Source organism: Camelina sativa, chromosome 9, assembly GCF_030686135.1.
Source record: "Camelina sativa cultivar CO46 ecotype springtype chromosome 9, ASM3068613v1".
NCBI lineage: Eukaryota > Viridiplantae > Streptophyta > Magnoliopsida > Brassicales > Brassicaceae > Camelina > Camelina sativa.
This window is the reverse complement of record NC_141888.1, coordinates 37,160,270-37,177,218: the sequence shown is the minus strand read 5'-3', so window position 1 is coordinate 37,177,218 and position 16,949 is coordinate 37,160,270. Positions and strand designations below refer to the sequence as shown.

Here is a 16,949-nt window from a genome sequence, read left to right as displayed (position 1 = left end):
GGTATGAATTGTCCTGATTAATTAGTAGAAACATATTAAAGAAAGTTAGATATGAGTGTTTAAACAGTTTTGTTGCTATTTGGAAACCAAAAACGAATAATAGCAATAATAATAAATTAGTATAGTATAAAGTGTAGAGATAGATTTGGTTTTGTGAATATTGAAAGTGAAGTTGTAAGAGCAACAACAAACATACCTAACATGGATTTAAAAACCCCACTCCCCCAGTGAGAGAGTGAGACCGACTGTATAATATTTTCAGTTGGCAACAAATATGTCGGCCCCATCTTTACTATTTTTAATACATATGTGACATCCAAAGCTTCTAATTTTGATTTCACTTCACTTTCAAATTTTTATTTTTATTTTTTGTTTAAAAAACGCTTTGAAAAGATTATCATGCAGATTATATACCCCATATATACTCTCACGTTTCCTAAACAAACTTTTAACTGTTACACCATTTATAATCCAAAACCTTAATCTGTAATAAATTATTGGCATATTTTAACTCACATCTTATGCAAACTTGAAAATTGCAGTTTAAAAATATAAATAATTTAGAGGACCACGTAGAAAAAGATATCATCAAGATGATAAATCCCTTTGAAAGTGACTTGTGTCAAATCATTGCTAATTTGCGTTTAATGTGATATGATCACAATCTTAAGAATAAATATCAAAAATAAATAAAAGAAAAATATAATTCCATTCCACCAGCTATAAAAATCACGAAGATTTGTTTCTTGTAAAAAACAATTAGATCAGTTAAAACAAAAAAAAAAACTTCACATCTCTTATATATTAAAAAAGAATCATTCTCACACAAAATGCTGATATGTCGCATTCACAGAACTTCAAACACTATTTCCTTTATTTGTTGTTAGTTTTTAATAATATTTACATTAGTTTTCCAAAAATATAATTAACATCCAAAATTAAATTCTTATATTCTCTTTTTAACTTAATTATATCCTTTAATTACATTTTCATAAAATCTTTAAAATGAATTTTAAAAACTCTTTGTTCATATAATATAATAATACAAGATTAATATTATAATAATTCTCAAAAGTTAAATTTTAATTATTATACAAAATTTATATATATGTTTATATATATATATATATATATATACTATACAATCGAATTTTAGATTCTAATTACCGATAAATATTATAGATTTTATAAATAAAAATTACAGTAAAAAAATTTAATAATTATTTTATACCGCACTATGTGCAGGTTGTTACTTAGTAAAATAATATTCACGATTTCAGTCGTGGATCGTTTCCGGTTGATGATAGTGATACTGTTGATGTTGTAGTATTCGACCTTCGACTCCAATAAACAATTCAACCGGATTAGAAAACTCGTGTCAAAATCTAATGTATATTTTTTTTTTGTCATCAGAATTTTTTATTATTGAAAGATGAAATACAACCATAAGCCGGCGGACGAAGTTTATGTCCCCAGAGTCTAAGGCCGGCAGAAAAAGAGTTTTCTCCGGAAAGTAAGCCCAAACAAGGGAAACTAAAGACAATACAACAAAACAGAAGATTTAAACCTAAATCGCAAGAGAACAAAACCTTTACTAAGAACGGAAGGAACTAAGCTAAAATCTTAAGAGAAGCAATAGAACCAAGAAGCAAAGAACCTCTTCTTCTGAAACACCTGCGACTGAGATTTACTAAGAGTGCCCACGGCCAACCCAAAAGTAACATCAACCACCTCCTATCACAAAGAGAGCTGATCTCTCGGAACCAAGAACCAAGGACTTCATAATCCGGCAAGCAAGACAACTGAGTTAAGAGAACCTCGTGCTGTCACAAAGAACACACTTCCAGATACGACGACGGTGACCAAAGCACCAATTACCCATTAACGTCTAGTTAGAGCCCTTCAAAACGCAATCCTATCTAAACAGAACAGGAAGCGGAGACAAGGAGAGAGGCTTAACCCCCCAATTAACATCAATCTTACAACCGAGAACGACTAATCAAGGCAGTTATCAAACACAGCGAGCATCACCAAGGAGAAGAAAAAACTGCGAACTAAGAGGACTATTGCAACATACAACCAAAACGAAACTTCTGCTTAGAAAGGAAACAACCCAAAGAATTCGATGGTTGAGATGAGGAGACAAGAGCGTAAGGAGGTGCACAGGCTGGACGGACATGAGCTAGAATCCAACAACCTCTACACACTGACGGCTTAGAACGATGAGCACAGCAACTCCGACCGCATCCGCGACACTCAATAACAAACCTCGAATCAAACCAAACGAATTCACAAACGATGGACCAAACCTCTGCACCCAAGACTTAACAAAACTAACCCAGCAAATTAATAAACTAACCCGATTACCAAATCTAACAGATCAAAGAAGAATCAGACAAGCCAACTTCTTCACCCAACCAACTAGATCTAGCTGAATCGGAAACAAAAAACAAGGCTAAGCATAAGAACAAAGGGGCCCTTCTCACGGCACCGGCGAGGAGCGCCAGATACCGGAGAAGGTAGGCGGAGATCAGAATTTAGCTTCCTCGGCGGCTAGGGCGAACTCTCGTCTCGGGAGCCCAGTACATAAATTATAGGTCGCATTAAATATAACCCTTCAGTAGTTTATTCTGAATTATTCAAAATCTAATGTATATATATTTAAAAATATATACAAAAGACAAAAACAAAAATAAATTATAGCGAACAGTGAGATTTGTATAGATGCAAGTTGCAACGATAAGACTGTTATCTGTCAGACCCTACCATTACCGACAATTTTCCAATACGACTCAGTCTGTATTAATCGGATCTCGAGCTTCCCTTCGGCTATTCTCCTCCTCCCAACACTCGTTATCTATCTTCCAAAACATATAGTGTATGCATATTTTTTTTTCTTATATATGCATACACTAGACTGTAGTTTCCGGTAGAAAAATTATACTATATAACAGAATGATTTTAAGAATGAATTTGTAATTTTTCTTATTCCAGAACAGTTGGATAATATTGCTTTGTGGAGCAATAATACACAACACAGTAGCTCGTACTAACAGAGGAGAGAAACAAAAAGCCAAGGCCCAATTTGTAGCTGAAAAGCCCAACCTCGTTACTACCCTTCTGGCTCAGCTAGCAACTTTTCAAACCACCTAACCGCACGTGTCAGTTAGTTTCCAGTTTCCACTAAACTATTATCGCACGTGGTGGGTGGACAAACTTTAGAAAGTTCTCTGCTGCCGAACCACAAGTGGATCAAACGTCGACCACATCTGATTCCCGCCGCCCAATAGCCGTGAGACAATCTCGTTATCGGCTATGGCATCTACGTAATTAAACGGAAAATCAAGGGGATTACTCGACCGACCGTTACTGTACGTGAATTCCGGCGACACCACTTGCTCCGATTCCGAGCCGGCGACCAATCTCGCCACAGATTCCGGTGAACACGTGTCGTTCACGATACCGGTCTGTCTCTTCTCGATGACACCTTTCTTGTTATATATACGACACAATACCCAATCGTCCAGCTGAAAAATCAAAAACAAAACACATCCGGTTAGCTAAACCCGGTTCAATATCATAAATTCAGATCAAAACCAAACAAATTCACTCACCCTTAGACTGTTTTTCTTGCGAACCGACCGGTCAACGTCAGCGAGCCGGTATTCGTGCATAATCCAGTTGGTTTTCTCTCCGTTCGGAGGTTTTCCGGAGTAGAAGACTAGAGCCTTCTTGATACCGACCGGTTTAGGACGACCTATCGGTTTATCAGCACCGGTAGCTTTCCAATAGCCAGTACCAGCTGCACGGTTTGGTCTCGAACCGTTGGGATACTTTCGATCTCTCGGTGAGAAAAAATACCACTCCTTTTCACCGTACAAAGCCATGTCTGTTTAAATTGAAACTCGGTTTGTCAAATTATTAAACCGGTTAATTGTATAGTGTGATTCAAAAGACTAGAGAAAAAAACGTACCGGGAAGGTCCCAAGGATCATATCTGTACAAATCGAGTTCGGTGATGATCGGTGCAGGAATCGGCTGCGACGCGCATTTACGGCAAAGATACATGAGTACAAGCTCTTCATCCGTCGGATGAAATCTAAATCCAGGCGGAAATTGCAAATCGGCCCCAAGTTTCATCATAATTAACCGTTTTCCCCCTTGCTTTTTTGTTTTCCTGGTTTATAGCATAAAAGAAACCAGAAAGAAGATGTTTGAAACTTCTCAAGCAAAAGAAGAGGGATGACTATATAAGACGAACGAGGTGGACACGTGGCGGCTAGACGCATTAGTGTTGTGTTGTTTGGGAATGGAATCTCTAAAACAAAATTAGAAAAAAATGTGAATAGTGGAGGATTCATTTTTGAAGTAAGTAGATGGAGAGGGACGACACGTGGCGATTTGTAATGTAGGCAGGTTTTGTCATTGCTTACGTCAGACTATTTGGAGTGTAGCGGTCCGAAAGGCATGTCAATTTTGGGAAATCGACACGTTCCATCTCACGCGTGTACTTTCCCAAATGAGACTCAACGTTGACCGTATCCCATCCTTCATTGATTTTTTATGAGGTTTCAAGGCTTTTCTATTGTTCTTTTCGATCTTTATATTTAAGTTTTTTGTATTATCACACTTTAGCGTACATTATATATATCCGCCGTAATTAAAAAGTAATGATTCTCTTATTCCATTTGAGATCAATACTAAAGTTCTTGCTTTTCATAATTGTGGAATTTAAGTAACTTCTATCGTTCTATAACATTATTTTAACAATAGATAAATTTAGTTTCGTTCTTTATTAGCACGCATAGGACGAGGATTTAGCGTACACTAAAAGAAGAATCGCAGCTGTTGATTTTTCTTTTTTTAGAAAAGCATCTCATAGTTATCAACTTATGCTAATGCCACTTAACTCTGTCATTGTCTTCAATGGAGTCCACAATATAACGTCATCTCGAGCCGCCTGTGCCACCTAAATAATAGATAAACGCTTGGATCTTTGCCACCTGGAGCCGCATTGTTAGTTCTGCCGCTTTTCATTTTGGTGGGTTGAATTTGATAAAAAAGCTCAAAAGTGGCCGAAGGCGTAGACACGTCACAGGAAGTGTATGGTCCATCGAATTATATAATTAAATGATGAGATGCATGAATTTACGATCATCGCTCATGATTGCCGGAACACACATAAGAACGAACACCCACCGAGAGGAAAATCATGTCGGCAGGATTTACTTTATATTCGTGTAACCACCAGAACTGATGCACATGCCACGTACGTGTGCTTTCTAATAAATCATCGTATTGCATATATTTTCACGCGTTTGCCATGCGTATTTAGCCGCTCTGGCTCAATCTAATGCCATACACAGGACCAGGACACGCGACTTACTTATTCACGATGTGATAAACCATCGTCGGTGTTAATTGATGCTTTTGTTTGTTTTGCCGTTGCAAATGATCAACAATCAAATCTTCTTCCGGGGCATATTTTAATGTTTAATTTGTAGACTTGTTGCTGACTTGCTATTTGTAGTATCGGTCTGATTCGTTTCTAGTTGTATAATCAAATCATGTTTATTTCGTAGTTTTTGTATAGATAACAAAATCATGTTTTATTGGCAGTTGCTAGTTGCTGGTTTATCAATAGATCTCGGTGACATGTTAATCTAAAATGATTAGCAACAAAAAGTTTTTAATGTTAGAATTTCAAAAGCACCCAAATTTGTCGTCGGAAATGTATCAGAGACTAAAGATGATTTGATTCATGAGGTAGTACCAACCTTACCAAAGACAGAGACAAACCAGAAATCTGGAACACTTGGTACACATTATAACCCGAAACAAGGTACATTGCGTGGTCGAGTATCCGGAACAAGACAACAAGTGTTAATCTTCATTTTCTTCTAACTCTATGAATTGCATATTAAACATCCAAAAGAAGGAACCCAAAATATGCAGTCTCAGCGAAGACAGAGTTACTATGAGATGAGAGAGTTCTTCTACTGAACCAAATAAAGGGGTAAAACTGAACTTGGGACGAAGGTAGATATGTGATTTCAGATCAATCCATCCTTCCCTTGAGAATTTTCTCCTTGATCTCATTTGGTGTTCTGAATAACATCACCATTAAAATATGTTACTATTTATATGATACATTCCCCTAGAAGCAAGTGTAGATGTGAAAACAGGAAGACAACATAGGAGAACAAAACTTACACAACGTAGACATGTCCTCCCCATCCACTCAGACAATCACGGTCAACTGAAGAGAGAAGTGCTTGTGAAATTGTCTCAAACAATTCCTCAGCTTCCTGAAAATCAATTTATTTGACTCGAGTTATGATATGCTTTTGAATTTAATCAACTCTGTTACAATGCACTTCTTAGAAAGATGCCATTTAAATAATAGCAGGAAAGTCAGAGCAGTATAACTCAAACACGAGTGAATTTGGATCACCTCCTTCCTAAGCCCAATGAAGATATCGAAGGGCAATCTATTGGAGTTCTGTCATCTATAACCAGCAATATGCACACAAATTTTCCTACCAAATCTAGATTCTACAATAGAATTCTTACACAAGAAGGGTTTTACTAAGTGTTCTAGTGATCTAGTAATAACAAAGAAGTAGTTATTCTGTTACAGCACATACCATATCTGGTTTGAACATGGCTTCACAGGCACCATATAGCGATTCTGAAGCAGTTCCAGAGACAACAAAATCTTTTGCTAACTCCCTGCATTTAGAGAAGATAACTATCAAGGCATGCAGGCGATTGCAAATTTGCAGCTATCATGTTCAGTAAACTCTCAACTATAGCAGAAATCAAATCTGAAACAGCTCAAGACATGTAAAATAAGTCCACTCATATGACATACATACACTGCCTTGGATGGAAAAACGACCAGAACAATATTCCAACTAAAACCAATATACCAATGGAAGACCCTTCTAGTTCACCTAGCAAGTTTCAGGATTACACTCACTGACTAATTAAACTAAATGACATTAAATACCATAGGAAACTCAGCAAAGTAAGGAAGTGTCAAGTGAGCATACTTGGCTCCAATTGAATCCATAGTGCAGATGAAAGGTTTGTTATCGTCTCCCAAGCCAGCAATCACAGGTTGGCACAAGTAAGGACCAAATCTGAAGTGAAGAATTTAAAAAGGAATCAGCTTGATCAAGGTTAACTAGGAACTAAGTACAACTGGGAGAAGACATTTCACTAACCTTTTCTCATAAAGAATGGCAGATACAAGACTAGCAAAAGTTTCTGGCTTCATGTCTCTTTCTTCCCTAAGCTGATATAGCTTATGTCGAAATACAAGTCGCTGGTACCTTCAGCATTCCCAAATACAAACAACAAACAAAAAAAAAACAAAGCCCTAAACATCGTAATTCACCTAAAATTCTGGGAAGAGGAAGAGATATATGAAGATGGAATAGTGAAAAGAGGTTACAATGTCTGGACATCGGTAGCGAGACCGGAAAGTCCGATGAAGAGATGATCGTGGATCTTGGAGATTCTCTGAAAATCGGTAGCTATGGTCTGTAGTTGCACACCAAGTCTTCGATCACTAGCTATAGCGAAACAGTTCTTCCCAACCATAGCTACGACGGCACTTCCATTGTACTCGAAGATCTGTATCACCAATCTATTGTTCAGTATCAATCATTGCGCAAAATCAAACAAAAGTATCGAAAATTGAAAGACGAATTCGGGAAGGAGAACACTTACCGACATCGGAAAAATTAGGGTTTGTTACAGAGTGAAACTTTGGGATGTTTTCCTAACGGAGAAGAAATCTGAGCTAAGAACGGAGCTAATTTAGTAAAGTCGACGGTGTTGGCTTGGACGAAAATCTAGAGATTTTGTTTCGTTTTTGTTTCTCTTATTAATGGGCCTCTCTATTATTGGGCTTCCAAATACAAAAGCCTACAAGTTATTTTGGAGCCTAATAATAGAGAGGCCCATTAATAAGAGAAACAAAACCATATTTTTCTTTTATTTCTCTCAATATCTAAAATTCCAAAAGTGGTTGAGTATCCTCAAACCCTCTTCTTTAGACAGTGAAGGTGCAACGATCTGCTCTCACGGTAGTAGGAATGTCATCGTGCAAATAGCACAATTTAAGTTTTCAGGTTCAGAACTCTTAAGGATCTCTGTGAGCGACATCGTTTAAATGAGAGAATCATCAGTTATGTGCTCCCAAACACTATTAGCCACAGACTTTTATTTTTTTCCGTATGTTATTAATCGCAGAGACTCTACAGTTTTCAGAAGACAGTTATATAAATACAGGATTGTGGAAGATATAATATCTAACTTTACTTTGGAGCAACGCGGGCATCGAGCCAAGCAACTATGTCGTTGATTACGGTGAAAATATTTTCGTCTGTATCACCTTCTAGAATGCAATGGTAGCCACCTGGATAGAGTTTTAGAGTCTTGTCTTGGCTGATTGCATTGTCGTGAAGGAATTTGCTCACTGTGGGATCTGTGACTTTATCAGCGTCTCCATGAAGTATCAACAGTGGCAACGAGACCTGCAACATAGAAAAGACATAAGTTATTAGAGATGCGCCTGTCTGTGATAAGACCTTTACTTTATTTTTTTGGTTTCACACACTAACCTTGTCAACGTGCATCTCAATGTCTCTTGTAGCATTCAGAAGTTCAACAGCGGTTTTCAAACGCGTTTGATCATCGTAGCAAATCACATCGTATTCGCACTTGATTCACAGAGAACAAAAACATCAACGAGGAAGTCAGCAGAAATGCTTCAGAAAGTGTTCCATTGAAAATCTAAGAGAAAGTACCAATTTTCGTTTACTCGGGTCTCTGAAGAACAGCTCGCTCAAGTCTTTCTTTGGAAAGAGCTTTGCTTTGGGAAATAGTGTCGACATCAAGATCAACGTCTTCAAGACTAGCGGGGAAGGTTTTACATCTTCTGAAATCTTGAGACAACTTAAGGTCAGGTATTTCAAACATGACCTAACCAGATGCAATATGTGAATATACTCTATTAGTTGATTTCAGTAACAAACTCTCCAGAACTCAATTACATCCTAGCACTAGAGGCAAACATAAGATACTTTAAGAAGGTTATGCAGGGATTGGATTTACTTTACACATAGGAGCAACAAGGATAAGACCATCCCAGGCTTGAGGTTCTTTCAGATGAATTTTCAAGGCAACAGCTCCTCCCATTGACTGTCCAAGCAGGAACCGAGGCAAGTTTCTCAATTCAGGTCTCCCTAAGAATCAAACAAACTAAAGTAAAACCAAAAAAAAAAAAAAAAGCAAGATCCGACACAAAAGCAATAACACAGGTACAATACCTTTCATTTTGGAGAACTGTTCAATACAATTTCCAGCTAAGTCATCAAAACTTGGAATGTGACCATGTAAACCATCTGAGAGACCAAAACCAGGATGGTCTACAGCATAAACTCCATAACCTGAACCTGCTATTTGCTTAGCTATACCTGTTCCAAAAAAAAAACCATAATCAAAATACCTGACCTTGAGCCTTTCAACTAATGATATATAAGTAAGAGATATCAAACGAACCATCAAAGAAGAAAGTGCAAGTGCTTCCATAGCCATGACAGAAACACACCGAAGCTTTGATTTCGTCGCCAGATTTGGGTAACCAACTCTTGCAGAAAATTTCTTCCCCTTTCCAATTTCTCTCATACCACTATCATTTATACACCAAAGAAAGATTTTGACTTTGCATGTCCTTCGGTAAATAAACAAAAAAATCACTGCGCTTACCTCCTCTGTTCTGATCCCAATCGGAGCTTCCTGTTGGTCACCAGATCCAGATTGATTAGAGAGGAGATTATGTTTAGATTGTAAAAATTAAAGAGTCAAATGCAACCTTAAACAAGCAGTGATCGAGCTGAAGCTGAAAGTCAATGAAAGCAGAACGGGCTAGTCTTCGTGCTGGAGCTTGATCTAAGTTCTGTGAAGCGATCAGATTCAGCTCGTCGCTTACTCCATCGATGGGAGATCGTTTCGCGCAAACAATCGCCGGCGCTAACCGTCGAGTGATGGCTAAAGAACTCCTATGTCGGAATCGGAAAGAGGAGAGAGTAGAGGAGGCAGTATCAAAACGGGAAGTTAAAACACGATCCATGGATTCAATCAATCCCCAATTTGGGGAAGAAGACGAAAAGAGTATGATTTTTGTGCGGGAAATTTCTCACGTGCAACACGTGCGGTTATACGCGTTTGGCGACGACGACGTCACGACGAGGCGACGACTCTTTCTTCTTCTGTCTTCAGTCTTCTTCTTCATTCAATTCAACTAGTACCAGATTGACTGATCGACGTCAACCGGTTCGACCGTGACCCGAAATCAGTCAAACCGGCTCTATATGCGGTAAATACAAAAAACCCGGTTCTTGGTTTTTGCTCCAGCTTATTGATGGGCCTCGGTATTCTTGGGCTTTCTAGATCACACGTCCTATTTTTGTTTTTGATTTTACCATATTTACCCAATAACTGTCGTCATGTAAAATAGGGATTTAAAAGGAAAAAGATTAAAGAGCCTATATATTGTGACTCTCTGCTCATCTGCTGCAGTGTCAGTACTATAAAAACTCTGTAGAATCATCAAGGTCAAACGTCAGTATTTTCTTTTTACATAAGAAATGACGATTTCTCAGTATTCGCTAGTTTTGTTCATTCTCATCGTGGCGGTTATAGTAGCCGGAGACGCCGCGAACGTAACCTACGACGGGCGATCGCTGATCATCGACGGCAAACATAAGATCCTTTTCTCCGGCTCCATCCATTATACTCGCAGCACTCCTCAGGTATTCTCGCCGTCTCCAACTTTGTATCGGTTTTGTAACGTCGTCGAAGTTTTACTTCTTCAATTCCCGGCGAATTCACGCCGATCAGTCACGTGAATTAGCACACACTATAGTCTGCGGCAGGTGTCGAAGACGAAATACGTGAGCCGTTAGAGCAGAGAGAGAGAGAGAGAGAGAGAGAGAGAAAGAGGATAAGATCGTCTTTTCCAATTTATCTCGACTAGGCCGTTTATAACTTTGTTTAATTTTCGATATTGAGTACTCTTATTTTCTGATATATTCTTATTCGACCCCAAACATTCTGAAGTTATTAAAATCTCCAATTAAATCGTCTATGCCTTGATGCTTTTGGCGGCATCTCTCTTCATCTCTTTTCTGATCTAATCTCCAATTAAAGTTCTTCTTCTTCATCTTCTTCGTCGGCAAAGTATTAATGGAAGTCTCGGAACTTGCAGATGTGGCCGTCTTTGATAGAAAAGGCAAAATCAGGAGGATTAGATGTAATAGACACTTATGTGTTCTGGAACATTCACGAGCCGCAACAAGGACAGGTTCGTCACTCTCTCCTCTCTCTACTCTACAGCATATATTTAGAGATAAGACTAATTAATGAAGGTATTATGCGATTGATGTTATATTGTGATCATGTCTGCAGTTCGATTTCAGTGGACGACGTGATATCGTGAAGTTCATCAAGGAAATACAAGCGCACGGCTTATATGTCTGTCTTCGGATTGGACCTTTTATCCAGGGTGAATGGTCTTATGGGTATATTCTTTTGGCCATTATTAGATCTCGTTCATCCATATGTCTTTTGGTTTCGTGGAATGTTTAGGTTTTTATAATACACATTTTGCAGGGGTTTGCCTTTCTGGTTGCATAATGTCAAAGGGATTGTCTTTAGAACAGATAATGAGCCATTCAAGGTATTCATATTTTTGCTGAACTCAAATATGGCTTCAATACATAGTACATACATAACACTTCCATGTTTTTTTTTAAAGAAGATGACATTTTTATTTGCAGTATCACATGAAGAGATATGCACAAATGATTGTTAAGCTGATGAAATCGGAGAAGTTGTATGCTTCTCAAGGAGGACCAATCATACTCTCGCAGGTTTTACATTTTGTTGTTTGTTTTTCATTTATGTTTCCTTCGAATTTGTTTGTTTTCCTGTAATCTCAGAGTTATGTATGCAAAAAACAGATTGAGAACGAGTATGGGATGATAGCTAGAGCTTTTCGACAAGATGGGAAATCATATGTCAAATGGGCAGCAGAAATGGCTGTGGAGCTTGAGACAGGAGTGCCATGGGTCATGTGCAAGCAAGATGATGCCCCTGACCCTGTGGTTAGTTTGTTTATACGTTTGTTCTGCATTTTGGCTCATTATCTGCCATTTTTTTTGCTATCTTATGGTTTCTATGTTGCATCAGATTAATGCTTGCAATGGGAGGAAATGTGGAGAAACATTCCAAGGACCCAATTCACCAAACAAACCTGCAATCTGGACTGAGAACTGGACGAGTTTGTATGGTCTCCTTTTCGAATTCACGACATTGCTGTTTGCTTTCCAGTTCCCAAATATGTAATTAACTTTCAGCTGCCCCCTTTCCTTTACATAGTTATCAAACATATGGCGATGAACCACTGATAAGGTCAGCTGAGGATATAGCATTTCAGGTCGCTCTATTCATAGCTAAGAACGGAAGTTTTGTAAACTACTACACGGTACTTTTCCAGTCTTGCTCTATTTTTCTTTTAAAAGTCTCTACTGTATAATAGAAGCAAGAGTAATACTGATTTGACACTACATCTTATTCTAGTATCATGGAGGAACAAACTTCGGGAGAAACGCTTCACAGTTTGTGATCACCAGTTATTATGATCAGGCTCCACTTGATGAATATGGTAATTTTTCAAGCCATTCACACTTGATGAAAGTAAAACATACATGGTTGGTGACACCTAAAGGAATTACATGCTGCAGGATTACTTAGGCAACCAAAATGGGGACACCTAAAGGAATTACATGCTGCAGTTAAGTTGTGTGAAAAGCCTCTACTTTCTGGACTGCAAACTACAATATCATTGGGAAAGCTACAAACTGTAAGTACATTCCAACCAACTGTATCTTCTCCTGTTTGATATCATGAAGAATATTGGAATAGTGATCTTTATGTCTTATTTAAAAGGCCTTTGTGTTTGGGAAGAAGGCAAACCTATGCGCTGCCTTACTTGTGAATCAAGACGACTGTGAGGCTACTGTGCAGTTTCGTAATTCTTCATATCTCTTGTCTCCAAAATCTATAAGTGTCTTGCAAGACTGCAAGAATGTAGCCTTCAACACTGCCAAGGTAAGCTCATACGTCAAGATTTATTATAAATGCAGATTTCTTGTGATGCATTCATTTGTATTTTGTGGTGTGGATAGGTCAATGCGCAATACAGCACCAGAACAAGGGAACCAAGACAAAAGTTGTCTTCTCCTCACATGTGGGAGGAGTTTACAGAAACTGTCCCAAGTTTCAGTGAAACGTCAATACGGTCAGAGTCTTTGCTTGAGCACATGAATACAACACAGGATACCTCCGACTATCTGTGGCAAACAACTAGGTAAAGCCAATTATATCCCGTAAGATATACAGCATTAGTCAAGATAGATAAGTAGTATATTCTGTGTTGGATATTCTAAGTTATAATGTTTCTTTGGGAATAAAGGTTTCAGCAACCTGAAGGAGCTCAATCAGTTCTTAAAGTCAATCATCTTGGACATGTTTTACACGGCTTTGTTAATGGGAAGTTCATAGGTATGCCTTTTTACCGTTGAATCCTACTCAAAGTTAAAGGTTTTATGGCATCATAAAAGTTAAATGCTTCTAAGTTTGAGTTCTCTGTAGGTTCTATGCACGGAACTTTCAAAGCGCATAGATTTTTGCTAGAGAAAAATGTGTCATTGAATAATGGCACAAATAACATCGCATTACTCAGCGTAATGGTAGGGTTACCGGTGAGCCCCAATCTTTTCTTCTGAACTTCTTCAATTTGCTCCAAACAGAGTACTTCTAGATCAGTATTTGTAGCAAATATCAAAAACCATATGGAGTACATTGTTTCTGACGCCGTCTCTCTTTGGAACACAGAACTCAGGGGCACATTTAGAAAGGAGAGTCGTTGGATCACGGAGCGTAAAGATTTGGAATGGAAAACATTCACTGTACTTCAACAACTATAGTTGGGGATATCAGGTAAAAAAATTTCTGAGTTTTACTCTTCAACAGAACTTAATTATCTCCTTCATGTTAACTGATACTGGCTCCATATCGTTGTGGAGGTTGGGCTGCAAGGGGAGAAATTTCATGTTTACACAGAAAATGGGGCGGCAAAAGTTCAGTGGAGGAAGTACAGAGACTCCAAAAGTCAGCCTCTAACTTGGTACAAGGTAGAACAACAGAATAGTAAAATAGTACTAATTCAATATATTACTCAAAACTTCATTCTCTGAGATATTTTATTTCTATAGGCGTCATTTGACACACCAGATGGGACCGATCCGGTGGCCTTGAACTTAGGATCAATGGGAAAAGGAGAAGCTTGGGTGAATGGTCAGAGTATTGGTCGGTACTGGGTCTCCTTTCATACTTCCAAAGGGAACCCTTCTCAGATATGGTAGGAAGATATCTGTTCACTCTCCTATTTGAATTATCTTGGTAATGAATCAAATGTTACTCTTTGAAGCCATGTTTCCTCTTTTTAGGTACCATATACCGCGATCTTTTCTTAAACCCAGTAGTAACTTACTAGTCATTTTGGAAGAAGAAAGAGAAGGGAATCCTCTTGGTGTAACTATAGACACAGTATCAGTCACCGAAGTCTGTGGTCATGTCTCCAGTTCACATCCTTCTCCTGTGATTTCTCAGAGAAGAAAAGGCCACAACCGGAAAAAACAGAGACATCTAAAACACCAGTATGATAAGAGGCCTAAGGTTCAGCTCCAGTGTCCTAATGGCAGGAAAATTTCTAAGGTAATGTTTGCAAGCTTTGGTACTCCAAATGGAAATTGTTGGAGCTATTCCGTTGGAAGCTGTCACTCACCCAAATCGTTGGCAGTTATACAGAAGGTAGCTACTATTGTCCCTGTGAATTCTGCCTTCCTGATATCATAAAGCTCAAATAAGATTTTCTTGTGAATGTATGTAGGCTTGTCTGAACAAGAGTAAGTGTTCTGTTCCAGTATGGAGCAAAACATTTGGAGGAGATTCATGTCCACAAGCTGTTAAATCCCTGCTGGTTCATGCTCAATGCTCATGAGAGTCCAATTCTTTAGATTAGTTTTCTCTTACTTTTTTTCTTCTCTTTCTCTTTCTCTTTCTTATTGTGACCAAATAACAAAGGTATTAATGAAATTACAAAAGCACAATACAAGGTTTGAGTTACATAATGATTAGATCTTCCGGTGGCTAAGGCTTAAACTAGGTCTACAATTAGTGTTTCAATCAAACTATCTAATGCATCATGAAAGCCATGAAAATTTTGAGCAGGAATCATTCTATCTGTCGGATTTCCTCCACCGCAGAATTTTCATAAACTTCAGTCTCGTGAAACCCCGGTTTTCCGACAATCTCTTTTCGAGCCATAATCGGTTTGATCCTCATGACTCTTCTATATCTCTCTTCTATTCCTTCTCTCATTCTCTTATGCAGCTCCTCATCAAGAGTTCCCGCCATTCCTTCTGAAGACAGAGCATCCAACACCAACTTATATGTATACTCTCTTGGAACCAACCCGGCCTCCACCATCTCCACCACCAAATCCCGAGCCTCGGCCGCTCTCCTGGTCTCAACAAGAGCGTGTATTAGCGGCGTGTACGTACTTGAACCAGGTACACCATGACCCATCTTCTTCATTGTCCTCATCATCTCAATTGCACGTTCTATCTCATTAGTAACACTATAATACCTTATAAAAGAATTATAAGTCACCTGGTTCGGAACACATCCTCTCTTCTTCATATCTTCAAACAGCTCCAAAGCCCTACCAATACGATTCGTTTTGCAACATCCATCGATCAAGCAATTGTAAGTCACCACATCAGGTACAAACCCTCTGAACAACATTTCCCTAAACATTCGATTAGCTTCCCACATCCTTCTCCTTATAGCCTTTCTACACCCGGTCTGCATTCCATATCTACAGTATGAGCTAATCAAAATGGTGTAAGTATAGATGTCTGGTGGGTATCTAAAACCAGGTAATTGCATCTGATCCAACAGAAATCGAGCTTTTTTGAAATTCCCAACTCAACAAAGAGCATTGATGATTGTATTGTAAGCATAAACATCAGGTTTGCAATGATACTCCTTCATCCTATAAAACGTAGCTAACGACTCTTTCACAAAACCTTCTTCTCCTAGGCATTTCATCAAACACGTTACAGACGCTGTGGTAACCACATTTTTCCCGTTCTCTCTTCTAGAAACTTGCCGGAGAAAATCCCAGAGACCAGTAAAGTCATTGCCTTTAGCTAATAGACAAGCCATATCTCTACAAGTGACCTCATTATGATCAAACCCGAAATGGGTTTCGATCCAAAAGAAGAACTCCATAGCTTTCTGCAACCCGAGTGAAACTTTCTTAGGATCCATATACGCGGCGGGACCTAGAACAAGGACTTCGGAACGGCGTCGTTGCGATTCTTCACGGAGGTTTCTCTGTTTTAACGGTGACCGGTGACGAAAACCCTTTTGCCGACCGATGGATCGTGGGGAGATGAAGAAGAATCTTGGGATTGAGCGGAGAACATCGGAGACTAGCTGCTGAGACCATGGATTCGCGACCGTTGAAGAAGCGAGAACGGCGTCGAACGGACGGTTCTGAATCATGGCGGCGATGAGCTGATCGATAACGCGGTTGCATTGCGACGGTTTCATGGTCTCCTCCTGGTTGCTACTTCGAGTTTCGTTACATTAACACAACTCAGGAACACATATCTCCGAACTTTTAAAAATATTTCTATTTTGCCTCATACTTTTAAATTGACCGATTCGACCAGTCACTTTTTTACTTTTAAAAATTATTGCAGATGAACTGTGTGCAGTTCATATTTTTTTGTCTTTTTGTG

At 38.6% G+C, this 16,949-nt stretch overlaps 4 protein-coding genes and 2 pseudogenes across 6 annotated transcripts; 1 reads left to right on the top strand and 5 right to left on the bottom strand.

Moving 5' to 3' along the window:
• Positions 1-1,395: 1,395 nt before the first annotated feature.
• LOC104713413 (NAC transcription factor 32) lies at positions 1,396-4,378 on the bottom strand. The gene is made up of 3 exons (XM_010430521.3): positions 3,975-4,378; positions 3,615-3,889; positions 1,396-3,527 (listed from the first exon to the last, which is right to left on the bottom strand). Exons 1-3 carry the CDS (start codon positions 4,141-4,143, stop codon positions 3,219-3,221), a joined length of 753 nt encoding a protein of 250 aa, XP_010428823.1. The 5' UTR covers positions 4,144-4,378; the 3' UTR covers positions 1,396-3,218.
• Positions 1,544-1,783, bottom strand: LOC109126261 (uncharacterized; annotated as a pseudogene).
• Positions 4,379-5,805: 1,427 nt separating the features above from the next.
• LOC104713411 (proteasome subunit beta type-3-B) lies at positions 5,806-7,873 on the bottom strand. Its single transcript, XM_010430520.2, has 7 exons — positions 7,738-7,873; positions 7,460-7,641; positions 7,230-7,337; positions 7,056-7,145; positions 6,648-6,732; positions 6,214-6,308; positions 5,806-6,107 (listed from the first exon to the last, which is right to left on the bottom strand). Exons 1-7 carry the CDS (start codon positions 7,741-7,743, stop codon positions 6,059-6,061), a joined length of 615 nt encoding a protein of 204 aa, XP_010428822.1. The 5' UTR covers positions 7,744-7,873; the 3' UTR covers positions 5,806-6,058.
• A 330-nt stretch (positions 7,874-8,203) lies between these two features.
• On the bottom strand, positions 8,204-10,935 carry LOC104713410 (caffeoylshikimate esterase). 2 transcript variants are annotated; one of them, XR_015567063.1, is made up of 8 exons: positions 9,887-10,935; positions 9,781-9,810; positions 9,574-9,703; positions 9,342-9,488; positions 9,127-9,257; positions 8,820-8,994; positions 8,634-8,732; positions 8,204-8,546 (listed from the first exon to the last, which is right to left on the bottom strand). XR_015567063.1 is itself a non-coding variant. In XM_010430519.3 (8 exons), the coding sequence occupies exons 1-8, from the start codon at positions 10,142-10,144 to the stop codon at positions 8,328-8,330; spliced, it is 1,152 nt and encodes a 383-aa protein (XP_010428821.1). In that variant the 5' UTR covers positions 10,145-10,935; the 3' UTR covers positions 8,204-8,327. The 2 variants fall into 2 exon arrangements, 1 of the variants encoding a protein (XP_010428821.1); XM_010430519.3 differs by having other exon boundaries at positions 8,820-8,957.
• Positions 10,531-15,269, top strand: LOC104713408 (beta-galactosidase 16). Its single transcript, XM_010430517.3, has 19 exons — positions 10,531-10,826; positions 11,282-11,377; positions 11,482-11,594; positions 11,686-11,752; positions 11,853-11,945; positions 12,036-12,179; positions 12,265-12,359; positions 12,454-12,559; positions 12,655-12,739; positions 12,819-12,937; positions 13,024-13,185; positions 13,263-13,444; positions 13,550-13,638; positions 13,729-13,838; positions 13,972-14,076; positions 14,163-14,270; positions 14,352-14,497; positions 14,586-14,949; positions 15,029-15,269. Exons 1-19 carry the CDS (start codon positions 10,662-10,664, stop codon positions 15,137-15,139), a joined length of 2,460 nt encoding a protein of 819 aa, XP_010428819.2. The 5' UTR covers positions 10,531-10,661; the 3' UTR covers positions 15,140-15,269.
• LOC104715868 (pentatricopeptide repeat-containing protein At1g77405 pseudogene) lies at positions 15,215-16,871 on the bottom strand (annotated as a pseudogene). The gene has a single exon (XR_015567062.1). The product of XR_015567062.1 is annotated as a pentatricopeptide repeat-containing protein At1g77405 pseudogene (transcript).
• Positions 16,872-16,949: the final 78 nt, after the last annotated feature.